Here is a 22,765-nt window from a genome sequence, read left to right as displayed (position 1 = left end):
AAAATAGGTGGTTCCTAAAAAACCACTGTATACCCTGCCATGTGACCGATCGACAACTACAATGTAGCCGCCGCCGGCCGCCGGCCATCGGCCAGAACGCAAGTACAACACGAGTTACGGCGGTTGCTGCTGCAACCGAGATCCGCAAGTACATATCATGGAGAGGGTTTAGAAAAAGCAGTATGTTATTTTTGAGATTTAGCAAAAGCAGGAGTTTTTTTTTAGACCAGCAAAAGCAGTATGTTGATTAGCGGAGATCAGAGCACGCGGCAACATAACCAGGTGAAACTAGTGGGCTGGGCAGTATATGGGCCTCAGTCCAGATCCAAAGTCGCAGCCCATGGTTCCTCTTCCAAAATCCAATTCCCAAACAGCATCACTCCTCCCACTGGCCCCAGAACCCTAACCTCCTTCTCCTCCACCATGGCCTCCTCCCTCCTCCGCTCCGGCCACCGCCTCCTGCTCCGCCACCACGGCCGCCTCCCCGCGGCCTTCTCCACCGCCGCCGCCGAGGAGCTCATAGACGTGCGCAAGCTCCCCACCGACTACGACCCCGCCACCTTCGACTCCACCGCCCCGCCGTCCCGCCCGCCCCCGTCCGACCGCGTCTGGCGCCTCGTCGACGACGTCTCCTCCCTCACCCTCGCCGAGGCCGCCGAGCTCTCCTCCCTCCTCCTCCGCCGCCTCGACATCCCCTCCGCGCCACCCATCGCCATCCTCAACTCCGCCGCGGGCCTCGGCGGCGGCGGAGGTGGGGCCGCCGCCGGCGCGGCCGGAGATAAGCCGGCCGCGGCGGCCGAGAAGACGGTGTTCGAGCTGCGGCTGGAGGGCTTCGACGCGGCCAGCAAGATCAAGGTGATCAAGGAGATCCGGACGTTCACCGACCTTGGGCTCAAGGAGGCCAAGGAGCTCGTGGAGAAGGCGCCCGCGGTGATCAAGGGAGGATTGTCCAAGGAGGAAGCCCAGGCGATCGTCGACCGGATGAAGGCCATTGGTGCCAAGGTTGTCATGGACTGATCGCCGCCTGCAGTCCAAGGTGAGATCCTGCAGAATTGTAGCTCAAAATAGCTTGAGTGGGTACATGGATGGTTGATTTAGTGAAATTGTCCAGAAATTGATGATGTGCCGCCGATGTGGTAGTATACAGCAATGCATCCAGTATACAGCAATGCATCCTGTAACTAGGGCGGCCATTAGTTACAGTGAAGAAATGCTAATGGTCATATTCTTAAGCATCTAGTTAGAAAAGTTAGAAGTGTTTGGTTAGAAAAATGCAATGTAAACGTAGCTGGAATCGGATTACTCCGGCAATGTAAACGGAATGAGAAAAATCAGAAACTTGATTGGTGAGATCCCGACGAATTGTAACTTAGATTAGCTTGAGCGGGTACATGGATGGTCACCGTAATGAAATTGTCGAGAAATTGATACTGTGTCACCTGTGTAGTTGCTATATGCATCAATCACATTTCATTATGATCCTAGCCTAGCCGTCTCTCCATGCTTTTGTGAAGTTACAATTGTCCATTTACCAATTTTAGACCTGTGCAATACTCTGCTCTTCTCCACTCTCTGTGAACAATGACAAATCCCACTCAACCTTGGGTTCTTGTGTCTTGTATTCAAGTAACTGTGCAAATACACCTGAAAATTAAAGTGTTTGCCGTAGCAAAGAAATTGGTGCCGTGTCACCTTTGTGGTTTATGTATGCATCGATAACATTTTGTTATACTTAGGATGCTATATTTGAGTACAATATATCACCATGATCTTAGTACTCTCTCTGGGTTTGGAAAAACAAATGATCCTAGCCCTCTTGAAATAATCGCTATGATACAATTGTCCATTTGTCAGTAAATTTAGTTACCGATTTAAGACTTGTGCAAATGCTCTGTTGCTCTCTGTGAGTGATAACAAATGTCAGTCTACCTTGAGTGGAATTGAATTCTTGTGTTTTGTATTCATGTAATTGTGGAATGAGTATGCAAATCTGAATATGATCTTTGCTGTGTGCAGGTACTGTTGAATGTCTTGACCTTATGTTTACCATGGTTGATGGTTCCCAGCAGCTTGGGACTGCCCGTGTTAACCGGAAACTTGTAAGGCTCAACGGTCGTCAAAATGCTGGATGCCCTCCGTCGATGCCGATGATGCCTCTTCCCCTATTTTGCTGATGAATTTTCTGTCTCTAACACGAAATGTGCAATAAATTATTCCTTGAAAATGATATAAAAAGGCGCAGCTGAAGTGTATAACTTTTAGTTAATTTATCACTGCAGCTTGTCTGCTTTTTTTCGAGCGTCAAACTACTCTTCCGATTGCATGCATTTTGTTCCTTGCCACAGCTATTTACTTAGATGTACTTGTCATATATTCATTTCCTGTTAGCCGTGGCAAAGGATTCCTTCGCAATATGAGGTTACAAACTATGGTCTGCCACGCTTCTGTCAGAAAATGTGGTAGCTCTTTAAGAATGTGGTAGTAGACTAAGCAACGAACAGGCCCATTGACCATTTTTCATTCCCCTGAAACTCAAGTACAGCTTCAAAAATACAAATTATTGTCCTTGCATTTGGTTCCTCTTGGTTCTATCTATAATTATCTAACATAATCATTACCTTGCCCTGAAACTAAAAAACACCTGCAACATATACACGTATTTCAAGAAATTGGTATAAAATGTCAGAAGCTATGTCCAATTCTCGTTTTTATTTATTCTTCAATTTGGCACAGAGTTTCTTTTACTGTAACATAGTACGGGAAATACAGATTGGCTCGGGCACCACACACCCCTATACTTGGAAAACTAAAAATGAATATTAAAAAATGTTTTTTTAAAATAAACTTTTGTAGGAATCAAAGATGATCGGGTATTGTACTTGAAATAGAATATTTTTCTAGAAAATTATTTTTATTGTATCCTAGGTAAAAATAACAAACTCGAAACGCCACATGATTAGGTACTATTCACTTTATATTCGTCATAATTTTGTCTTTTTTACCCTCAAGACCATGGAAATCATTTCGTTTCCAAATATATTTTTTACGATTATAAACTTGATCACCCTTGATATCCAGGAAGATTCATTTTTTTGAACTTTTTTAAATTACTGTAATTTCTTTTATCTATACGGGTGCACCCAAAAGTCCGCTTCCAACATAGTACTTCCTATGTCCATAAAATGATGTCTTTGATTTGTCTAAATTTGGATGTATATAGACACTATTTATTGTATAGATACATTCAAATTTAGACAAATCTAAGATATCTATTTATGGAAGGAGGGAGTATATTTTTTTACTGTACTTGGCACAGGATTTCCATGATCGTGTTTTAAGAATCAAGATTTCTTCACTTTTTTTTTTTTTGGCAAGATGGCCACCGAAGCTACGCCATTGTTTCTTTTTCTTTGTGATATGTTAATTTTCTGATATCGTTCTCCTGGCTTCAAAAAGAACTGCAACGGTATAAGTATGAGCAGTAGTTTGTTATTTTCTTCAATTGTCCAGCAAACTCGTCTCTATACATTCACAGGTCTCAAAACAGAGAGCATAATGAGCCTTAGATTGTAGACTTCTCTACAATGCCACAAGATCAATTTGCCGTTCGCTTCAAGTTCAGGTCAATGGATCAGAAGAATTAGACTGCAACAGCCCCTTTCTCCGCCAGGCTTTCCCCGAAAGCTCTCTCCCTCGCTTTGTCAGACTGCAAAAACAAACAGCAGCTCAGTAGCACATAAATCGGGGTTTCTCTTTCTCACACAACAAACTTAAGTGAAGTGCAAAGTAGGTAAAAGAACGAACCATCTTTTGCCAGTTGCTGAAGAATGTTATGAAGGCAAGGAGTAAGAATTGCACTATGGAACCACATGAAATGCCCATCCAAAGTCCCTTCCCTCCCAACTTAAGAACAAACCCAAGAAGGAGAGATATTGGAATTCCAAAGAGATAGAAGGAACCAAGGTTAACATAGGCGCCCAGGTGCTGCCACCCACATCCTCGACCGATACCTGAATGATACAATATGTATTAATTTTAGACATCAATGCATATGGCCCTGAACCTGTGGTTAAAACAGGGAAAACATATTCTCCTGTGATGAGAGTTTAGTAATGTCATTATACATGAGGATCTTGCCGGTGTCTAAATTAAATAATGTTGGAAGTGTCAAGTAAGAGCATATTTGGGTGAATACACTTCATTATTTTTGGTCTGTCCAGTGCTCTCGACAAACATGGTTTTGCACAAAAAGTTTTTTTAAAACGGATTTTGCACAAATAGTGAAATAGATCTGTGAAGCAAACAACTGTTCCACTAGCTAGAAGAAGGGTGCAATTGCATACTTAGTGAGGTGGCGCCCACTTAAGGTTACATCCCAGCCAGATGTGTGTGGATGTAAACACCGGCATCCATGTTCACATAAGAGCACATGTTTGAATGAACAAACAGGTAACTCCCCAAGTAACAATGTCGGCTTCCACAACACAAAATAGCATTAGTATAGTGAAATACAAAGTAATTAATAAGTGACACATTACCTGATAATGTCTTTGCGGAATCAGCATGACTCGCAAATAATAACATCACTTTCTACCTACCAGGGCTTATTACCAAACTGGATAAAAGCTGACAGCATCACACATTGACTTATGGAAATCAAACTACAGGGTGAAGGACTGAAGATATCAGTGTCATGGCTGGCTTATTACCAAACTGGATAAAAGCTCACATCATCACACATTGACTTATGGAAATCAAACTACAGGGTGAAGGACTGGAGATATCGGTGTCATGGCTGAATCAAGTATAGTATACGGCTAAATCAAATGTTTAAATCATCGCAGGTATAGCTGGAAACTCCCTATCTGTTCACTCTTTCGAAGGGACAGTAAAATTGACAGATCGATTAGAAGATAGAAAATTGTAACCTGAGAGAACTCCTTGTAGACTATCGGCAGCGACCGAGATGCAGATAAATGGAACCATTGCATTGACATAGTCAACCACCTCCTTATCACTGCTATATGCATAACCCAAGATGTGCTGGGATGCTAACAGAGCCCCAGTGATGAGAACTGCCTCAGTCACAGCAATAAACATCACAACACGGACAGCCAATCGAGCACCATCAGGATTCCCGGCACCTAATTCATTTGATACTCGAGTGCTGTCCATTGAACATTATACAAAATGGAGTTACCAAATAATAATTTCGTCCCCAAATACTGTACCATGTCGAAGTATGTTAAGCTTCTACTTACCTTGCAGCAGCACCAATCCCATATGCTATTGTATACATCAATGTGATCGTTGTCATGCTGCACAGAAAGATGAGTGTAAATATAATGAAGATATTACCATACGAGCATATTACCTAACATGGGAAATTCTTACCATGTCGAAAGAACTGAAGTTTGCAGCTCTGGATTGGGCAGAAGCCCCGACAGAAGAATAATGACCTCAAATGACCACCATTCAAAACTGGATGATGCACAAGAAAATTCATTAACCAGAGGAAAAGAAGCATGACACACCAACATTCCGAATCACACTACTGGGATTACCATAACATTAGTGCAGATGGCAGAGCTAGGCGCATGAACAGACCGACTCCACTGAAGGCGTCCTTCGTAGGAGGTGAGAATGTCTCCTTGCAGGAATTTGAGAATCCGATGTACGCAACAAGCATGAATGCGTTCAACCAATACGATATGCTTATTGCCAAAGCCGCTCCAAAATAACCCAGGCTGGTCTTGAACACCAATAACCAACAAAGGGGAATGTGCAAGAGCAATGTTGCAATGGAGGACCAAAGCATAGGAATTATTAGACTCTGAGACTGCAGAAATTTTGTTAGGGGCTGGCTGACTGCGTATGCAAAGAGCGCTGGAATCAACCAGACTATATATCTACCAGCTTCCTGTGAGATCACGGGGTCTTGCCCTATGAGGGTCAGGAGTTTTCCCATGAACAGCCATAGAAGTGAGATTGGGATGCTCACAGCTGTCAGCGTGACCATAGCTCTGTAGGTTTGCACTCCCAATCTGCCATACTGTTCAGCCCCGTAAGCTTGACCACATAGAGTTTCTAAACCGCTTGCCATTCCAATCTGTTCTACAAAGCAGAATGTTTCAGATAACTGGTGGAAAATACATTCAACTCAAAGAAAACAGTTTAATCATATTGCCTTAAGCCCGCACATCACAAGCTTGCTGCATCAATATAACAATCTTTTCTTGAACTTTGAGCATGCCAAATAACAAAGTTATGTTTGAAGGCTTGACCATAGTTCCATTCCTGAGTTTTTTTTTCGATAAAGGGAATATATTAATATCGATAGATACCAATTACACCCAGCCTCTGCAACAACGCACCACCCTAATGGCACTACGGATGCACACAGCCAAAAAAGAAAAAGAAAACTAAGAAACAAAAGTCCTGCTACAGTATCTCGGTCCTAACAACAGCAATACATCCACCACCATGACAACACCTGATTTGCAGACTCTCCAAAAAACGACGCCTCCAAGAAGGGAACAGTGCTCCAACACCGTCGTCGCCCGATCAAAGATCTTAGGTTTTCACCCTGAAGATAGTCCCCAACCATTTGGTGGAGCTATGTCCAAGTTGCTGAAATAATGACAAAAGTCTGAACTCCTCCTGATTCCCTTTGATCATTTTTATAACAATATGCTTCAGATACTTAATAATGCTAACTTCTACCTTTCCAACACACCTGTTTCGCTAGAGAAGTTAAGAAAAACTGAACCTTATGTGAGAATTGAAAATTTTCATTGCACCATACTTGCCGTGGTAAACTGGTAATGCACTGATGTCACCAGTAGCAACCTATGTTCAGCGGCAAAAGGCACACAGGTTTGTACTTTGGCTGGAAAAAAGAAAGAATTTTGTTTTCGCTAGCGAGGTCAGCATACTTACACTCCCCTCAAAAGAAAGAAAAGTTCACACTTTACAGAAAGGTGGTAGTGTTCAAGTTCTCATGAAACACACTCTACATTAAAATTCTGTCGAGATTGACCACCTGCCCATGACGCCTAGGCTCACAGAATAACTGAACTGAGCATCGCAGCAACTAGATCTACAGACTCTTATGGAGTCTTGTTTTCAAATTCTACAATCGGGACGCTTCTAGTGTGTCTGACAAAGGAATCTAATTAACCAGGAAACGCATATTCCAACAGGAGAATGCAGCAAGTATATGTATCGATTCAGGCTGGAAATCGAGGCGGGTTCAGGTGTGCGAGGTGACGACGTACGAGGAGGCTGAAGCCTGAGACGGATGCGAGGGAGGTGGCGATGGCGGAGGCGGAGAGCGGCAGCACCCCGGGGAGGTGGCCGACCATCATGTTGGAGGCGACCTGCACGGCGTACTGCGCCACGCTGACCGCGGCCATGGGCAGCGCGACGTGCGCCACCTTCCTGGCCTCCTCCGCCGCCGCCGACCCGCTCCACCGCCACTTGGCCGCTCCCGCCGCCTTTCGGCCCCGCTCCGCCCGATGGGACAGCAGCGGCGCTCTCTCCTCCATGGCCGGCTTAGTGGTGGTGCCGCCGCCTTGGTCGGTGTCGGTGGTGGTGGTGGTGGCTCCGGGGATTTTGAGCGTGGTTTGGGGAGGGTTTTAATGGGGAAGGAGTCTCGCTATCAGCGGCGCGGCGGCGGGCGGAAACTGGATTCTGTGGGGAATAATCGTTGTCACCGGGTTGACATGGTCTCTCTCCGGGTCCAGCGCCCGAGTACACCGCCTTGCCTTTTTTTTAACTTTCTTTTTACATGCTTTCGAACGACAAAAGATTTCCAAAAGTTTCATGTGGCCTAGAGCACCTTCATGCATCATGTTTGAAGATTTTCAAGAATATAAGTATACTTTTGCGGCGGGAAAACATAATAAAAATTGGGTGGCAAAGAAAGCAACTTCCTATATAGAAAACATCACAAAAAGTGTCATTGCATGGATAAGTTCTAAAGAAAAGGGACCATTGGTCCCCTTGTCGCCTTAGACGACTTGGGAAAACCCTAGCTTCCTCGTGGCACGCACATGCCCCTTCGTCCTGTCATCGCGGGGGTCAACCCTTGTCGCGTATCAGTGGACCCTGCCCCAAAAGAGGATGGGGATCCTCCGATCGCCTACCGGCGGCGAAGCCTAAACCCTAAGGCGGCCGTCCTGGGATGGTGGTAGCTATGCTCATCGAGGGAGACAAAATTGCTTTGTGGTCAACGCACAAATAGTGCATGTGGCGAGCTGCGTGACAAGGATACATTAGAGATCAAGGTAAAAGCCTTTCACCTCACTTTATTCGTAGGGGCGGAGCTAGAGGGAAAGCTTCCCTGATGCATCTTCAAGACATAGCATAAGACTTTTCAGGTTCATAGCCTTGCGAGCTGGATTGGTGGCTTCCATGATGCACCTTTCTCACTCTACCCTAATGCATTGGACCTTGTTAAATTATAAATGAAGCTAAAAAATTCATAACCCTGATGCACGTGCATCGGGGAGAGCCTATGCAACTCCGCCACTGTTTAGTCGGTGACATCGATGGAAGCATCTCCTGGAGGTATCGACATGGAGCTTCTTTTCTTCCTTACCATGAGGATCTCTAGACCTTCCGGTGAATACCAAACTCTGATAGAGCGGGCGTCAGTGACGCATGTCGCTACCTTCTTGGAGGTATCACCTTAGAGTTCCTGATCATCGTGGACCGGGCGGGTGTTGTTTTACCGCAAGGGCGGGAAAGCCGGGGCAGTGGCCGGTGGGGTACTTTGTGCCCTTTCTATATGGTTTTCACCCACTTTCCCCTAGTAAACTAGTAAATTCTCTTCTTTATGAATCGACATATATAGCTCATGTCATGCTTTCCAAAAAAAAAACACAAAAAAGGGAACATTGCATAATGCAAAATAATAATTTTGTTGGCATAGCATTGGGCGCCAAGCTTACCAGTGGTCCAGAGTGTGCTTAGCGTCTACGCATACGTATATCATAATGTCACAGACAAGAGCTAAAACCTAATATTTTAAGAATACCTAGGGGCCAAACAGAATCATCCATCAAGATAGGCAGGCAGGTTTAGCACTAGCAGTGAGCAGTCTGGCTAGCACCAACAAGAACCATGAGCATGGGTTTAATGGATTAACTTCAAATTGTTAATCAGACCGGTCGGTGTCACTCGTGCGATCATGTCACGGAGCAGCTTGTCCGTCCACTTTTGGTGCTTTTCAAAGCGGAGCAGATCAGATCGGGCATGGCAGCAGCATGTTCTGCCGGCCGACTGCCGTGGCCTTTTCTGGGGCTTGACACCTCGCCGGATTATTCCTCCTCACGGCATCTCCAGCGCGTAAATGCGTCTGGCACCCTCTCCAGCGGTACGACGCAAAGTGACCGGGCCCCGCGGAGACGCAAACCTGGCCCAAATATGCGGCAGGTTTGCGTCTCGGCGGACGCTGCGCGGACGCGCAAAGTGTCCGCTGCGGTCTCCACCGGACCCGCCTGGCAGCGAGCCTGCATGGAGGGCATCGCTTCCGCGGCCATCGCTTCCGCGGTCAGCGCTTCCGCGTCTGCGCCGCCATGAATGCCGCGACTTCACGTGCGCGTGCAGCGGCGGGCGGCTGGGCTTCTGCGCCGCCTTCAATGGCATCGTATCCCGTGCGCGGCCGCCCTTAAAAGTCCAGCGGCCGCGTTGCTCCTTCGCCCACAGCTCCACTCGCACCACAACCGCCGCTGCGCCATGGGGAAGAAGAACGACTTCGAGGCCTCCGGCAGCGGCAGCAAGAAGGTGCCGCTCCCCGTCACGGTGGGGAGGCTCATGCACGGCAGATGGGTGCCGTGCGACGCCTGGTCCGGCGTGCGGTACTGGCGGTGGCGGCTCACTGCCGCCGGGTGCCCATCCCTCCGGTACACGCGCGCGAGCACGAGCGGACCAAGGAGATCCGGCGCAGGAGGCGATATCTGCCGGAGGACCTCCGCGCCGATCCGGCGTACGCCATCGACTCGGAGAGTTGGCGTACGTACCTATCCACGGAGACGGACAGCAGACGACGGGCTGGCTTCATGGGCGACAGGGATTATCCCTTCGGCCCTGCACCGCCGGCTCGTCGTCAGCAGGCGCCGACGCGACGTGAGCAGCCGCAGCACAACGACCGCGAGGACGAGGACGACGACGACGAAGCCTACGCCGTCTACGACGACGACGACTACATCGAGGCGCTCGCGTACCATAGCGAGGAGGTGAAGGACGACAGCGACGACTACGTCGGCCTCGTCTTCCACGAATGGCAGCAGGCCATGGCGGAGGGCCGGAACTTCGAGTTCCCGGACAACATGACGGACGACGAGATGGCCAAGCTCGGCCTCCTCGTCTCCGAGTACGACGCGCCGGTGCAGCCGCCGTTGCCCCGCTACGCCACCGCTGTCATGCCGCCTGGCCTGTCCGCCGATGAAGCCCTTCGACAGGCGCTTCTGGACTCGGCGGCGCCTCCTCCACCGCCGCCACAGCCTTGGGCGCCTCCCCCACCGCCGCCACAGCCTTATGTCTGGGCGCCTCCCCCACCGCCGCCACAACCTTATGGCTGGGCTCCTCATCCGCCGCCACAGCCGCAGCCCTGGGCGCCTCCACCGCCGCCTCAGCCGCAGCCTCCTCAACCTCGAGCACCGCCATCGCGCCCGGCGTACGCTCCCCCGGATGGCTACTGGCCGTGGGACGTACCGGAGATCATCTTGCTCGACAGCGACGAGGAGCAGCACGGCGACGATGCGCAGCAGTAGGCGTTTTAGGTTTTTTTTTTATTATGTTTTCAAGTATGTAAGTTATGTTTCAGTTTTTGTAAATTATGTTTCAGTTCAAAAAAATGATTCGTCCTAAAAAAATGCGTCGTGCCGCTGGAGCCACCCCCGACGCAAACGGACGCGCGGTAGTTTTCGACCAAAAGGGCCGACGCAAACGGACGCGCGCGGACGCTAAAATGTGTCGCGCCGCTGGAGATGCCCTCAGGGAAAACATGGCGTTGTTTTCTAATTTGGCTTCCGTCACGCGTCACACGTTTTGTTAATCTGTGTGCAGCAGAAAAAAATATTATTCTGCCTGTACAAAACAACTGAACATGGCACGATAGTAGAAGTTCAGAACTATCCATGCGACCAGAACAACTGTAGATTGACGACCACGACAGAACACCGGAGACACAGCACTTCTGTAACCAAAGGGTTTGTTGGGTTCAGAGCGAAGAGCCTAGTCTATAACTTCATTTATATGAGAGTATCTTCAGCCTGCGTTCCTCAAACGGCGTCGGGCAAACACGACGCCGGAACTAAGATATACTCATAATTTAGCATTTTTAGATATTTTACTAACTATTAATAAAGGATGATCAATGATCAATGATCAGAGATGCACCATCGATAAACTAGGTTTAGATTTTGTTGCAACAACAACTAGGAGGAGCAGGGTATCTACAAGACGCAGGTCAATCTGAGCCAAAAGACCAACACTATTCTCCAAACTGCTCTCACTCTTGATCCTATCTAAAACCACTTGAGGCGGAACAGGCTTGATATTATACATGTCCGCAAGCTCATATTTCTGGCACAAATTTTGCACAGAGGGCTAAAAATTTGTGTAATAAAGCTCCCTCCAGCAATATATGTCTTTCACAAAATTAAGGTTCCTGTATTTCACGTTTGTAACTTTTATTTGTGTGATTGTGTGCATCTTAGTTATGCAAAGGCCAGGTATAAGGTCTTATGAACTGTATCCTCACGATGCTATATTTGTGTAATAAAGCTCCCTTCATCTGAAAAATCTCCTAAGAAGATGTCTTCTTAGCGTTCTTATTGATCGTATATGCGATATGTACATGCACAACTTGGTGGAAAAAGAGCTTTGGGATGTACTCAACACTAAATTCGGTGGAACATATGCAAGCAGTGAAATGTACATCATGGGAAGTTTCCATGGCTACAAGATAGAGAGTAACCGTTCTATAGTTGAATAAGCTCATAAGATATGGTGCATTGGCGGATAGCTCAAACTCTTTAAGTGTACCTTGCCTGATAAGTTCGTGGTTGGATGCATTATTGCAAAGCTGCCTGCTACATATAGGAACTTTACCACAACTCTCAAACACAAGATATATGAGATATCAGTTGAAAATCTGATAATGTCTCTTGATGTTCAGGAGAAGACTCGGGGAAAGTACACTACCAAGAAAGGAGGTGAGAGTTAGTCTAGCGACGACATGGTGAAGAAAAATCCTATGACAAGAACAAAAGGAACAATAATCCTGTCTTCAATAAGCATGTCAAGACTATTACCTTCAAAAATAAGAAACTAGACAAGGCTGACCTAGATCGCTTCACATGTGGAGAGCTTGGCCACTTTTCTGAGGACTTCCATAGTCCGTGGAGGAAAAAAAAGGTCCCAAGAGTGTCAACGGCATGACCGCTTGCAATATTTTTGGCTATGATAATTTATTTACCGTTCTTTCGATATTCAATATCTACGTTGGTGGATTGATTTGGGTGCTAATATTCATGTGTGTGCCCACATATCTATGTTCACTTCTCACCATTACACTCAAGATTCGTTCATAGTATTGGAGAATGGGTCACATTCCTCTGTTGATGGTGTTGGCACGGTATATCTAAATTTTACTTCAGGGAAGAACGTGCAACATGTACCCACTATAAACAAGAATCTTGTTAGATGCTCTCCTCGATGCATAGATGGGTTTAAGGTTGTTTTAGAATATAATCAAGAAGTTGCTTCCAATCATATAAAAATAGCATCATCGTCCGGTAAGGAAAATGTTTACAGAAATGGCAAATATGCTATAATGGATAGATATGAGATGCGATCGTTTTGAGCGTAACCTAACCCCGATGATTTAGGATTGGTGAGTTGTAATAATTTATTTAGGGTATGTTGCACTTTTAGAGTGATTTCACAAACAAGTTTATTATTAGGGTTTTGATTAACTTTTGGTATCACATATAAGTGGCGTAGTACATCATAAACATCATATTAACACATAATGGATAATAGCTGTCATATTTTTAACATGTAAAGAACCATGATTAGCTTTAAGTCCTATAAGGCATGGTTGATGACTAGTTATTTACTTCCAAAGAATAGCTTTTAATGAACATGTTTCTCAATGAACAAGAGGTATTTCAAATGAGGCTATTGGTTTCTAGGATTTATTATTCTATTTCAATTGACTCACTAAGAGCATCTCCAGCCGCGTCCCCCAAAGCGTCCCCCAAAGAGATTTGGGGCGCGCCGGACCAAAAATGTGTTCCAGCCGCGTCCCCCAAAGCCCATTTTTGTCCGGCGCACCCCGATACGGTGTCCGGCGCCTCGAGCCCGTCCCCGTCCCACAGGGGACGCACCGGGGACGCCGGACACACCGAAAAGCGAGGCGGGGAGTGGCGGGGCCGACCCGTCAGTGGCACAATTAATTTTAACCTAACCGTCGCCTAACTCGCGACGGAAGTTATTGGCGCGCAGCGACGGTGCAGTTCCCGCAGTGATGGTGCAGTTCCCACAGAGGGCGCAGCGACGCGTCCTGTCGCGCCTAGCTCTGCGTGCCGGCGTTAATGAGCGCCACCGCTCATCCACCTCCCTCCGGCCTATAAAAAGGGGCGCCTCTCATCGTCCCTCTCACACACAAACCCTAGCGCCTCTCTCCCAAACCATAGCCACCACCATCTCTCAACAAGACTCGACGCTATGTCTGGTAGAGACGGAGGCCGACCTCGCGGCCGCGGCCGTGGTCGTGGTCGTGGTCGTGGCCGCGGCATAGCTGAACGCTCGTCGTCGCCTCCCATGCCGTCGTCTTCATCGTCGGAGATGGACGTGGAGCCGGACGTGCTGTTCGAGTTCGTCCTCGTCCTCAAGGGCGACCGGCGCGGCATCCAGAGGCTGCCGGACTCCTTCGCCGAGTACGTCGGCGGCGTACGCCCGCGCAAGATGCATCTGCGGGAGCATTCGTGCGGCTACTACCAGTGGATCGTCGACGCGCGCGGCAAGATGTACCTCAACATCGGCTGGGAGAAGTTCGCGCGCCACCACAGCCTCGAAGCCGGCTTCATCCTCGTGTTCTCCTACTTCGGCAACAGGGACATGAGCGTCAAGGTCTTAGACGAGAGGCGCTGCCGCCGGGACTACCTCGGCGACAGGGACTCCCACGATGACAGCACCGACGAGGAGGACGACTGAGTGTTGTTTCTTCGCAGCGAATACGTGCACGGAGGTTTCTGCCTGTTCACCTCATCGGTAGAACCAACAAGGGCACCATCCTCCCGCTGGATTTTCCAGTTTAGGTGACTAGGTGTGCCCTCGAGTGTTCTTTCTTAGCAGCGAACACAGGAAACCTCCGATGCACGGCCTAGTTAGGTTTAGTTTATTTGCAATATTTTATATTTGTGTCCACCACGGTTCCAACTATGTATTAGTTAGTGGAAACCACGTTCCCAATTATGTATTAGTTTGTGGAAATTGAAATAAAAATGCCAAAAAAAGTATTTTAAATGTTTGGGGGAGGCGTTTGGGGGGCGCGGCTGGGGAGCGACGTCCCCAAAGGCGGCACGAACAAAACAAGTCCCCCAAACGCTCAATCCGGCGCGGTTTGGGGGACGCTTTGGGGGACGCGGCTGGAGATGCTCAGTAAGTAGTACATGGTTTTAAACAATATGAGTTCATATTCATCGTTTGTTCAAAAAAAAAAGTTCATATTCATCAAAAGATTTGCATGGTTTAGCTAGGCATGAGCAAAAAAGTCATAAATCTACGATTCTTGCACCATGAAAGAACATACCTAGCACAAATCCACCATTGCTATAGCAAGAACGAACAAACCTAACACAGATCTACCAACATCTACCACTAGTTGAGACAGATGTACCTTAGCCTAGCAAAAATTCTAATAGATCTACCAACATCTACCAAGGAGGTTAGAAATGTTTTACCACTGAATCCAACTCACACATCACAGAGGTCGGGGACGACGGAGAAGAATGCAGGACAACCGTCGCCACACTTGATGGTGTATCCGATAGGACCTCCGTCGACATCGCAGACGGTGTAGCCGGCAGGTAAGCCATCGCCGTGCTCAACACAACTGACTCGCCCAACATCATCTCGGATCTCAATCTCGAAGAGGTCGAATGGGAGAAAATTGCTAGATTTGGATTTTCGGAGTAGAACGGCGCAACTTAATAGGGTAAGGATTCGATAGGCGGTGAGCCCGAGCTCCCGCCATCTCCCTGCCTGCACGACCTCCCACACCGTTGCTCTGATTTTGCACACACCAAGGCTGGCTGAGGAGAAACGGTCAATTCAAACGTTGTCTTCTAGCCTTGCCCCAAGGTGCTTTACAACCCGCGCCGGCCAAGCTGAAGGAGGCGTGCAAGTAACCAATCAAACTATTTTTTCCTCCACGCAGTCTGGCCCGACTGTCTGCAGGCTAACGAATACCTAAAATCTTTCTTAATGGGCCGTAGTTGGTGCAGCCCATTAACATCGATGTTTCTATGCACATATTTTTCTATAAATCCTTACCGACTATTTGACCACAACCAACCATAATAGATTCATGACCTGGTTACAGTCTATGGCAGAGAGAAACACCCGGGTAACCAATGTGTGGTTCATAACAAATAATAACTCCAGTGTAAAAGTTCATCCACTATTTGCAACACAACAGGCTAGGGTACAAAATAACTAACAACAAACAACTGTGACAGAACAGATTGTGAATCGTCTACAGACACGGAAACAATTGCGATGCCCACCACAGTAAATTCATAACATTACAAGACACCCTAAGAGGCATGGACAACAAAACGCCAGCATCCCAGCTCCAATCATACAGCAGCACTCTGCTTAATTTCATCACCCAGATTGGATTCTAGCGGGGCCGTCAGTGGTTCTAGAGGAGCCGTCTGCGGTTCTGGTGAAGCCAGCTGCTGCGCTTCTTCCTGTTGCTGCGCTTCTTCCTGCTGTGGCTGTTCTGTGCTTGTGCCTGGTTCAGGATGGAAGTTGATAGGGAACTTGGTGACACGGGGCTTGTCAGCCAAAATGTTCCTCTGCACCCTATCGAGCAACAGCTTTGCTGGAGGCTCTTCTCTCAGCTGCTCATCGTCGTAATCGTTGTTCACGTAGTAACCCACTCTCATGAACTCCTGACCCACATAGGAGCATGTTAATAGCAGCACAGTGACACCGATGATGTCTTCTTCACGGATCTTTGAAGGGTCCGGTGGGTCCGCCTGAAATTAAAATGTAACATCAGCTTTCAGATGCATATTTAATATTCTGAAGTATGAGCTATGAGGCTTAAGTAACATAGAAAATACAGTGCGAGGAAGACTTGAAAAGTTAAAGATTTCTGGACTGTGCATAATGAAGATACTGGACTCGGTTGATAGTATGACAGGTCTACTTTACCTGAAGCACAAAACGGTAGGTCCCAACATTGACGGGTCCAACAAAAACACTTTCAAGTTGCTGATCATAGGTTTCATCTTCAGCTGATCCAACATATGTGAGTTTCCATTCCAGATCTAAAAAGGTCAAACAACAAACTTCATCAATAAATTAGCAAGTCTGAACCATCAAAGAATGAACATAAATATACAAAGAAACTAACTTCAGAAAAGAAATATTTGTTTTCTTAAAAACAGCAGCTGTACCTGTATACGCACTTGGAAAGGTTGCACAGAAATTAAAATTAGCTCAACCTAGTTTTAGAAAAGGGTATTGTTTGATGGCACAAAGCATATCATAAGACATTACATTGTAGTGTACGTTTATTCCGCTATGGTTATGCTCCGTTGTGGCATTGTGTACAAACTACAAGTCTACTGAAGCAATGGCAAATATTTGTGGCATCTGAACTAAGCAAACATTTTCTCCATGGCAATCTACAGTCCCAGACCACTGGATGGTTTCCTGAAAATAGCAAGACCTGAACAAATATCTGTGCCTCCAAAATACTATGAACTATTAAATGATTGGCGCAGATAGATAATCAGCATTCAGCAATTATTATAGTAGAAGTATTTTAACAGAATTATTATAGGCAAGGGGAACTGGCATCTCAACAGAAAAGTCCCAACTAAGACAAGTCAGAATGGCATAGAAGACTGAGTACTCTCATTCCCCTTAACAAGAGAAGGCATAATGTCCGTATTACTATACTGTTTCTTTTCGGTTAACTTCCCTTTTACATAGTCTGATGGTCTTTCTAAGGGCTGAGAAAGAATAGTTGTGAGGTGTGACTTCATGTGTCGCCTTAGTTAAGGATAAAGCTCAATAATCCAATCAATCAGGTTATGCCCCTCTCTAATAATATCTGGCTTATTTTGGATGTCCTGTACTTCACTTCATTCATTCCTGATACAACAGGTGGGACTGAATCTATTATCGTAACAGTTCATTAATAGATTTGTCAGCAGACTAGAAAGTCTATTGGAATTAGCTGCCTTCATTATGCGCCTTGCTGTTACTTCATCAGAAAGTGAAAAAGGGAAGCAATCTAGAACATCCATGTTCAATGCAATTCCAGCAAAAAAAAAAAAAAACGGGCGGTAACTTGTGTGCTAGAAAAACAATAGACCAGCACTTGAGGTTTCGCTCCACGGAATCTTCCCATCCGGCTCTCTTTGCCACGGATCAGCTTCGAGCTACATGTAATTCATCCGGTTCGTCGACTGGTCTCTGAATCCAAGAAAACCCAGAGAGAAGAGCATTTCTCCCTTACGCAAGATAATATAGACGCGGAAATCATCACAGAGGAAAAGCTCGCGCCGGCGCCGCCCGGTGCGCCGTTCCTGATTCCCTACACGCCACACCTATCGCGGGCGACCTCTACGGAGGGAGCAGAGCAGAACAGAAGAGAACCGAACGGCGCCGACCAGGTCGGGTTCCACGGATCGGAAGACGGCACCTCCTACCAACTGCCCGCGACGCGACGAAACCCTAGGATGCCGCCGCCGCCACGACGCGACAATCGACCAAATCGGTAAAAGGGGGCAGAGAGGGAGAGAAAGGGGGCTTACCGTCGTCGAGGGCGACGAGGCACTCGTAGGAGATCTCGAACTGGAAGGGGTTGAGGAAGGCGGTGGGGTTGTCCAGCACCGCCACGTTGGTGATGTTCACCGCGCTCATCCTCGCCGCCGCCGCCGCCGCCGCCGACCGCGTCAAATCGACAAGGGGACGCGGCGGTTTGGGGTTGTTCCGGGTCCGGGTGGAGTGGAGGGTTGTCCGAGCCGAGGAGCGGAGGAGCGCGGCCTATTTGGGGGCAGGAGGGAGGGAAGGGCGGGAAGGGGGAATTGGGGTTGGCGGGAGAAGCTTTCCAGGTTTAGAGAGGGCCGAAGCCGCGCCAGCGCTACTCTGGGAGAGACGAGTTGAGCCGGGGGGAGCCTCGTGGGTTGTGGAGCTCGGGATTTATTTTGAAAATTTTGAGAACTCGATTTGAATGTTTCAAAAAAACAAAAAACTGTAAGCAATCCTGGATGTAGTAGACGATGTATTCTACCACTGTACAAAAAATCAATAAGAAATACTTTGCATTATGGGCTCACCAAAAATGACAAATGTTTCAGATTTGCGTTGTGGTGAACCGTGCCTGATTTTCCAAGCTTCCAAACTTTGTCAGGTTTGTCATTCTTACCGAGCACAGACCACAAGGAATTTCATGTTGAATTTTTTTCACACTTCTAATTGCCATCATTAGTTACATCTACAATATTCTTATAATTTTTTGAAAATATGAAATTGAGTGTTCATATTTTCAGAATTTTTGAGCTGCCTGTACCCGGAGCTTTAAAGTGAATTTTCGTCATATGCTGCTGCTACTGAACTGGGCAAAAATGCAAATCAAGTTCCAAGCGTTGCTCTTCGAATCTGACGCAACGACGAATTTATGTCTTGTTATTTTTCTATATATTCTTGGTTGCATTGATGTTTTACCCTAGGTTGATACGTCAGCCGTAGCACGCGGGTACACTGCAACGGTGAGCGCAGCCTGATGTTTATCAACAGACAGGTCCAGTGCAAAGCCAAATATCTCAGAAAGAAAAAGGCCTGAGGGGGACGGAAATATACATGGGCAGGTTTATATAAAACAAAAGAATGATCTTGTACTCTTCGCTACGAAATTTACTCCCAAATATACACATACAGCAGACATCAGGTCTTCACACACACAATGTTCACTGCTCCATCGAGCAGTCTAATAGCACCATGATGGTATTACACATATGAGATGAAAGAAATAACTCGTGGTGGCACACTGGGGTCGAAACCCGTCATGAGGAGACATAACACGTAGATGAGCCGCGCGATGCAACATGAGTGGTTTCCAAGGCAGCCTCACTTTTTTAGCACACTGCGAGACATTAAAGAAGCACAAAGCAAAACTATTAGCGGGAGTAAAAAAATGTGGGATAGCGATACAAAATGGTGACTGGTCCACATACAAGCTAGTTAATGGCAGAAAGAGAATGTCCACTGGGGTGGTTTACTTAGGTTTCTTGGCGAAGGAGATTACTCACTTGTAAAGGTAGGCAGCAATGCCAAGTATGACACAGAGCAGGACAATGTCGATGCAGAAGTTGCGGCTGGATCTCATCTGATAACAAGCCAAAGGGGGGAAACATGTACATATGAGCTCACCAAGTTGTGGCTGGGTGCATTAGTCAGGAAAGAGAAGAGCAAACTGTACCTGTAGAATAGTCTGCTTTAGTCTCACGTTGGTATTCTTCAGATCTGCATTTGCCCTATCCACCTGCATTACCATTTTTCACAAATTAAGCATTTCTGAGACAATTTGCCAGATGAAAAACAAGAGGGTAATGGTTCACAAAGAACAAACCTTGTCATCCATTTCATCCATCAAGGGAACTTGCCTATCCAATTCCTGATGATCACAGCAATTTAGTACACTACACATAATCATCTTATGACTAGGAAAGAAACACAGGATTGTAACCTCGTTCATATCAGCTGCCATGTTTCTCAGAGTTTCCAGCCCTTCACCAATGATATCTAAACCTTCATCCTGCAGAATATCATTGCAAAATGCAGGTCTGGTTACGCAGAAGTTCTCACATCCAGTGGAAGTGGAAAACGGAACATAAGAAAACCATCAGTTTGGTGAATCAGAATTTTACCTGTTTCATTCTACGCATCTCATATTCCTGACGAAACTTGTTTGATTCTTCTGTGCCCTTAAAGTATTCGTCATCAAAGTTCCCATCTGTATTCATCAAGTGGTGAGGGAAACAAAAAAGGATAAGTTAGTGACCCACAAAAGGATAGAAAGAAATTATGTAGGGCATCTGACAAGCTCATGCAAGAGGTGACGACGAAACAAACAGAATATCCATTGCTCAAGCAACTTTCACGCATTGCGACATGCTAGCTCAATTCAAATTTACAATGCTAACAAATTCCGTGCATCCAACGCTAATACAAACAAAATGAAGCTACTTAGTGTTTATCTGAACATGTAATGCATAAGGTTTAACAGAAACTTGGGCAGATCTTTCCAATATCAATACGTAACAGATGGCTCAGGTGATACAATAAATGACGCTCACTAACCAGAAGTAGAGTCGAACTTAATGCCCCCACCGGGACGGGATCCTGAGGCTCCCCAACCTCCATTGCTCTTTGCCGCAGTAGCACTACCATCTGGTATTGACTGAATTCTATCAGGTAAGGCAGAAACCAGTTCGCTACGGGTCGTAAGTTCCTCCTTTGTGAGCCCTTTGACCTGTCACAACACATGAAGAAAATCTCAGGAGAACACATAAACCTAGCGTCTCAATGAAGAACATCTTTGGAACTAATACAGCCAAATTCTATGTGGCTTGCTTGTTTAACCCAAAAAAAAAAATCACACTAGCAAAGTGCTACCTTATCATAATTATGCAGAACATAAACTAAACTATACAGACATATTTGCTAAAAGAGAACAGAAAATAGAATAGAACAGACAAGCATACAAGTAAAACCGACCAGGTAATTCCTTGCTCAGTGCTCATGCATAACCTCCCAAATCTTAGTGCACAGCAAGGCAATAGTACTGGCATGAGTTGAACAACAATGGGATGGGGCAGGGCAAGGAGTAGATAGACCCAAAAACAACAGCAACACCAGATTGAATTGCTTGGTATCAACCAAAGTACAATACCTCCTTTATCTAATTCGAATAAATAGCTATGCATTTGGAAAATGGCAAGCGGGTGAGGCTGATGATGGCTAAGGCCCAATACGGTTTATACTGGCCATATGCAGACAATCATTGAATTGAGCATCGATGTACATAGGCCTAGATATCACCTATACCAACAAACAAATGAAAATACATTGCAACATACAAGACCTGCAATTTTTTTGTATAATCAGCACACAAACATCATCTTCTCTCTTTTTTTTTTTTCAGGGGAACATCATCCTAGCAATCCTCTGAAAACCAAAATATTGTTACCACAGTCTATCAGCCCAAATCCCGGATATATCTTTCCCGGAAATTCTGTAAAACAATCTAATCCCCCCAATCCTAAACATCACCAAATTGGCCGCGTGCTAAATTTAGGCAGTATAGGTGAGCTGGTCGCCGCTACTAGTAAGCATGGATAGCAAGTCCTAGGGTGACAAAACTAGCAGATCTAGCGCGGGGGGCAGCGTAAGCGATGAGCAAACCTTCTTCACGGCGAGGCGCATGAGCTTGGGCATGTCCTCCTCGATGAGCTTGGCCTTGGCGCGCCGGATCTCGGCATTGATGGCGACCACCGCGGCCCGGCTCTTCTCCTGCTTCGCCGCCTCCGCTTTCTGCACCAAACAACCGGTCAGATTCAGATCGAGGGGACCTCGACGCCAGCCCACCGCGGGGAGCAGAGCAGGATCGGAAGCGCGTACCTCCTCGCACTGGGAGATCTCGGCGTCGACGGAGCCGTAGAGGCGGGCGAAGGGGTCCTCGCCGGCGACGTTGGCGCCGTTGAGCTTGTCGACGTCGTACTTGTCGTACTTCTGGCAGATGGCGTCCACCCGCGTGAGGATGTCGATCACCGTCATCCTCGCGCCCCGATCTCGCCGGCGGGAGGGGGATTGGGGAGGAAGGCGGCGAGGAGCAACCGCAAGCTGCCGGCCGGTGGTGAGCAGGTGGAGAACTGGACGGGGAAAGGGAGGAGACGAAACCGAGAGAGGCTGCCCTGGTCAGAGACTGGGGCGCCGCACAGCCTGGCCGGCCGGTGGCGCCTGGCTGGCTCGTTTTGGATTTGGGCTGGTTTGGGCCGAATGTCGTAGATATATCGGGCTCACTAGTTCAAAAGTTTTGTAGGATCCTAGGACCATATCTCTATCTTGGTGTGATCATTATCTCTACTACTTTTTAAAAAGAAGGAACGTGTTCCCCTTCTCCCCCCTATTTGGTCGTATTCCCCGCTGCGTCGTTCCTTTGGTCCGACTTCCTCGTGCATCGCTCGCCCCACAATGGGCCAAGCCCAGAAATCACGGCCCGTATTCGTCAAGGCTTCAACGCACAATCCCAGGACGCAGTCGTGCGCCTGCGCCGCCTCTCCATCCAATCGCGCCGCCGCCTCCGTTCCTACTGGTGACCACGGAGCATACGCGCTTGCCGGCCAGCCTCCATGCTCGCGCTCGCTCCCGTGGCCAGCCGCGCCACGACTAGCAACCAAGGGTAGGGGATAACGAGGCAAGGGATAGGCGTGGCCCTGATGGCCGA

At 47.2% G+C, this 22,765-nt stretch overlaps 4 protein-coding genes across 5 annotated transcripts; 1 reads left to right on the top strand and 3 right to left on the bottom strand.

Annotated features, from left to right (window-relative positions):
- The first annotated feature begins 373 nt into the window (after nt 1-373).
- Nucleotides 374-2,298, top strand: LOC127327483 (uncharacterized). The gene is made up of 2 exons (XM_051354256.2): nt 374-1,036; nt 2,017-2,298. Exon 1 carries the CDS (start codon nt 424-426, stop codon nt 1,015-1,017), a length of 594 nt encoding a protein of 197 aa, XP_051210216.1. The 5' UTR covers nt 374-423; the 3' UTR covers nt 1,018-1,036; nt 2,017-2,298.
- Nucleotides 2,299-3,466: 1,168 nt separating this feature from the next.
- LOC127327482 (protein DETOXIFICATION 12) lies at nt 3,467-7,691 on the bottom strand. 2 transcript variants are annotated; one of them, XM_051354255.2, is made up of 7 exons: nt 7,278-7,688; nt 5,565-6,109; nt 5,395-5,481; nt 5,262-5,318; nt 4,929-5,167; nt 3,805-4,010; nt 3,467-3,706 (listed from the first exon to the last, which is right to left on the bottom strand). In XM_051354255.2, exons 1-7 carry the CDS (start codon nt 7,545-7,547, stop codon nt 3,641-3,643), a joined length of 1,470 nt encoding a protein of 489 aa, XP_051210215.1. In that variant the 5' UTR covers nt 7,548-7,688; the 3' UTR covers nt 3,467-3,640. The 2 variants fall into 2 exon arrangements, 1 of the variants encoding a protein (XP_051210215.1); XR_007868579.2 differs by lacking the exon at nt 3,467-3,706 and having other exon boundaries at nt 3,872-4,010; nt 4,344-5,167; nt 7,278-7,691.
- A 7,953-nt stretch (nt 7,692-15,644) lies between these two features.
- LOC127327481 (probable histone chaperone ASF1A) lies at nt 15,645-18,259 on the bottom strand. Its single transcript, XM_051354254.2, has 3 exons — nt 18,072-18,259; nt 16,459-16,574; nt 15,645-16,280 (listed from the first exon to the last, which is right to left on the bottom strand). Exons 1-3 carry the CDS (start codon nt 18,178-18,180, stop codon nt 15,876-15,878), a joined length of 630 nt encoding a protein of 209 aa, XP_051210214.1. The 5' UTR covers nt 18,181-18,259; the 3' UTR covers nt 15,645-15,875.
- An 846-nt stretch (nt 18,260-19,105) lies between these two features.
- LOC127327480 (syntaxin-71) lies at nt 19,106-22,293 on the bottom strand. Its single transcript, XM_051354253.1, has 9 exons — nt 21,940-22,293; nt 21,724-21,852; nt 20,620-20,791; nt 20,187-20,272; nt 20,006-20,074; nt 19,889-19,933; nt 19,739-19,801; nt 19,569-19,645; nt 19,106-19,402 (listed from the first exon to the last, which is right to left on the bottom strand). The coding sequence occupies exons 1-9, from the start codon at nt 22,093-22,095 to the stop codon at nt 19,387-19,389; spliced, it is 813 nt and encodes a 270-aa protein (XP_051210213.1). The 5' UTR covers nt 22,096-22,293; the 3' UTR covers nt 19,106-19,386.
- Between the last annotated feature and the right edge of the window lie 472 nt (nt 22,294-22,765).

The sequence above is a fragment of the Lolium perenne genome, chromosome 1 (assembly GCF_019359855.2).
Source record: "Lolium perenne isolate Kyuss_39 chromosome 1, Kyuss_2.0, whole genome shotgun sequence".
Classification (NCBI taxonomy): domain Eukaryota; kingdom Viridiplantae; phylum Streptophyta; class Magnoliopsida; order Poales; family Poaceae; genus Lolium; species Lolium perenne.
The sequence above is the reverse complement of the archived record's forward strand: the minus strand, read 5'-3'. Positions and strand labels throughout refer to the sequence as shown.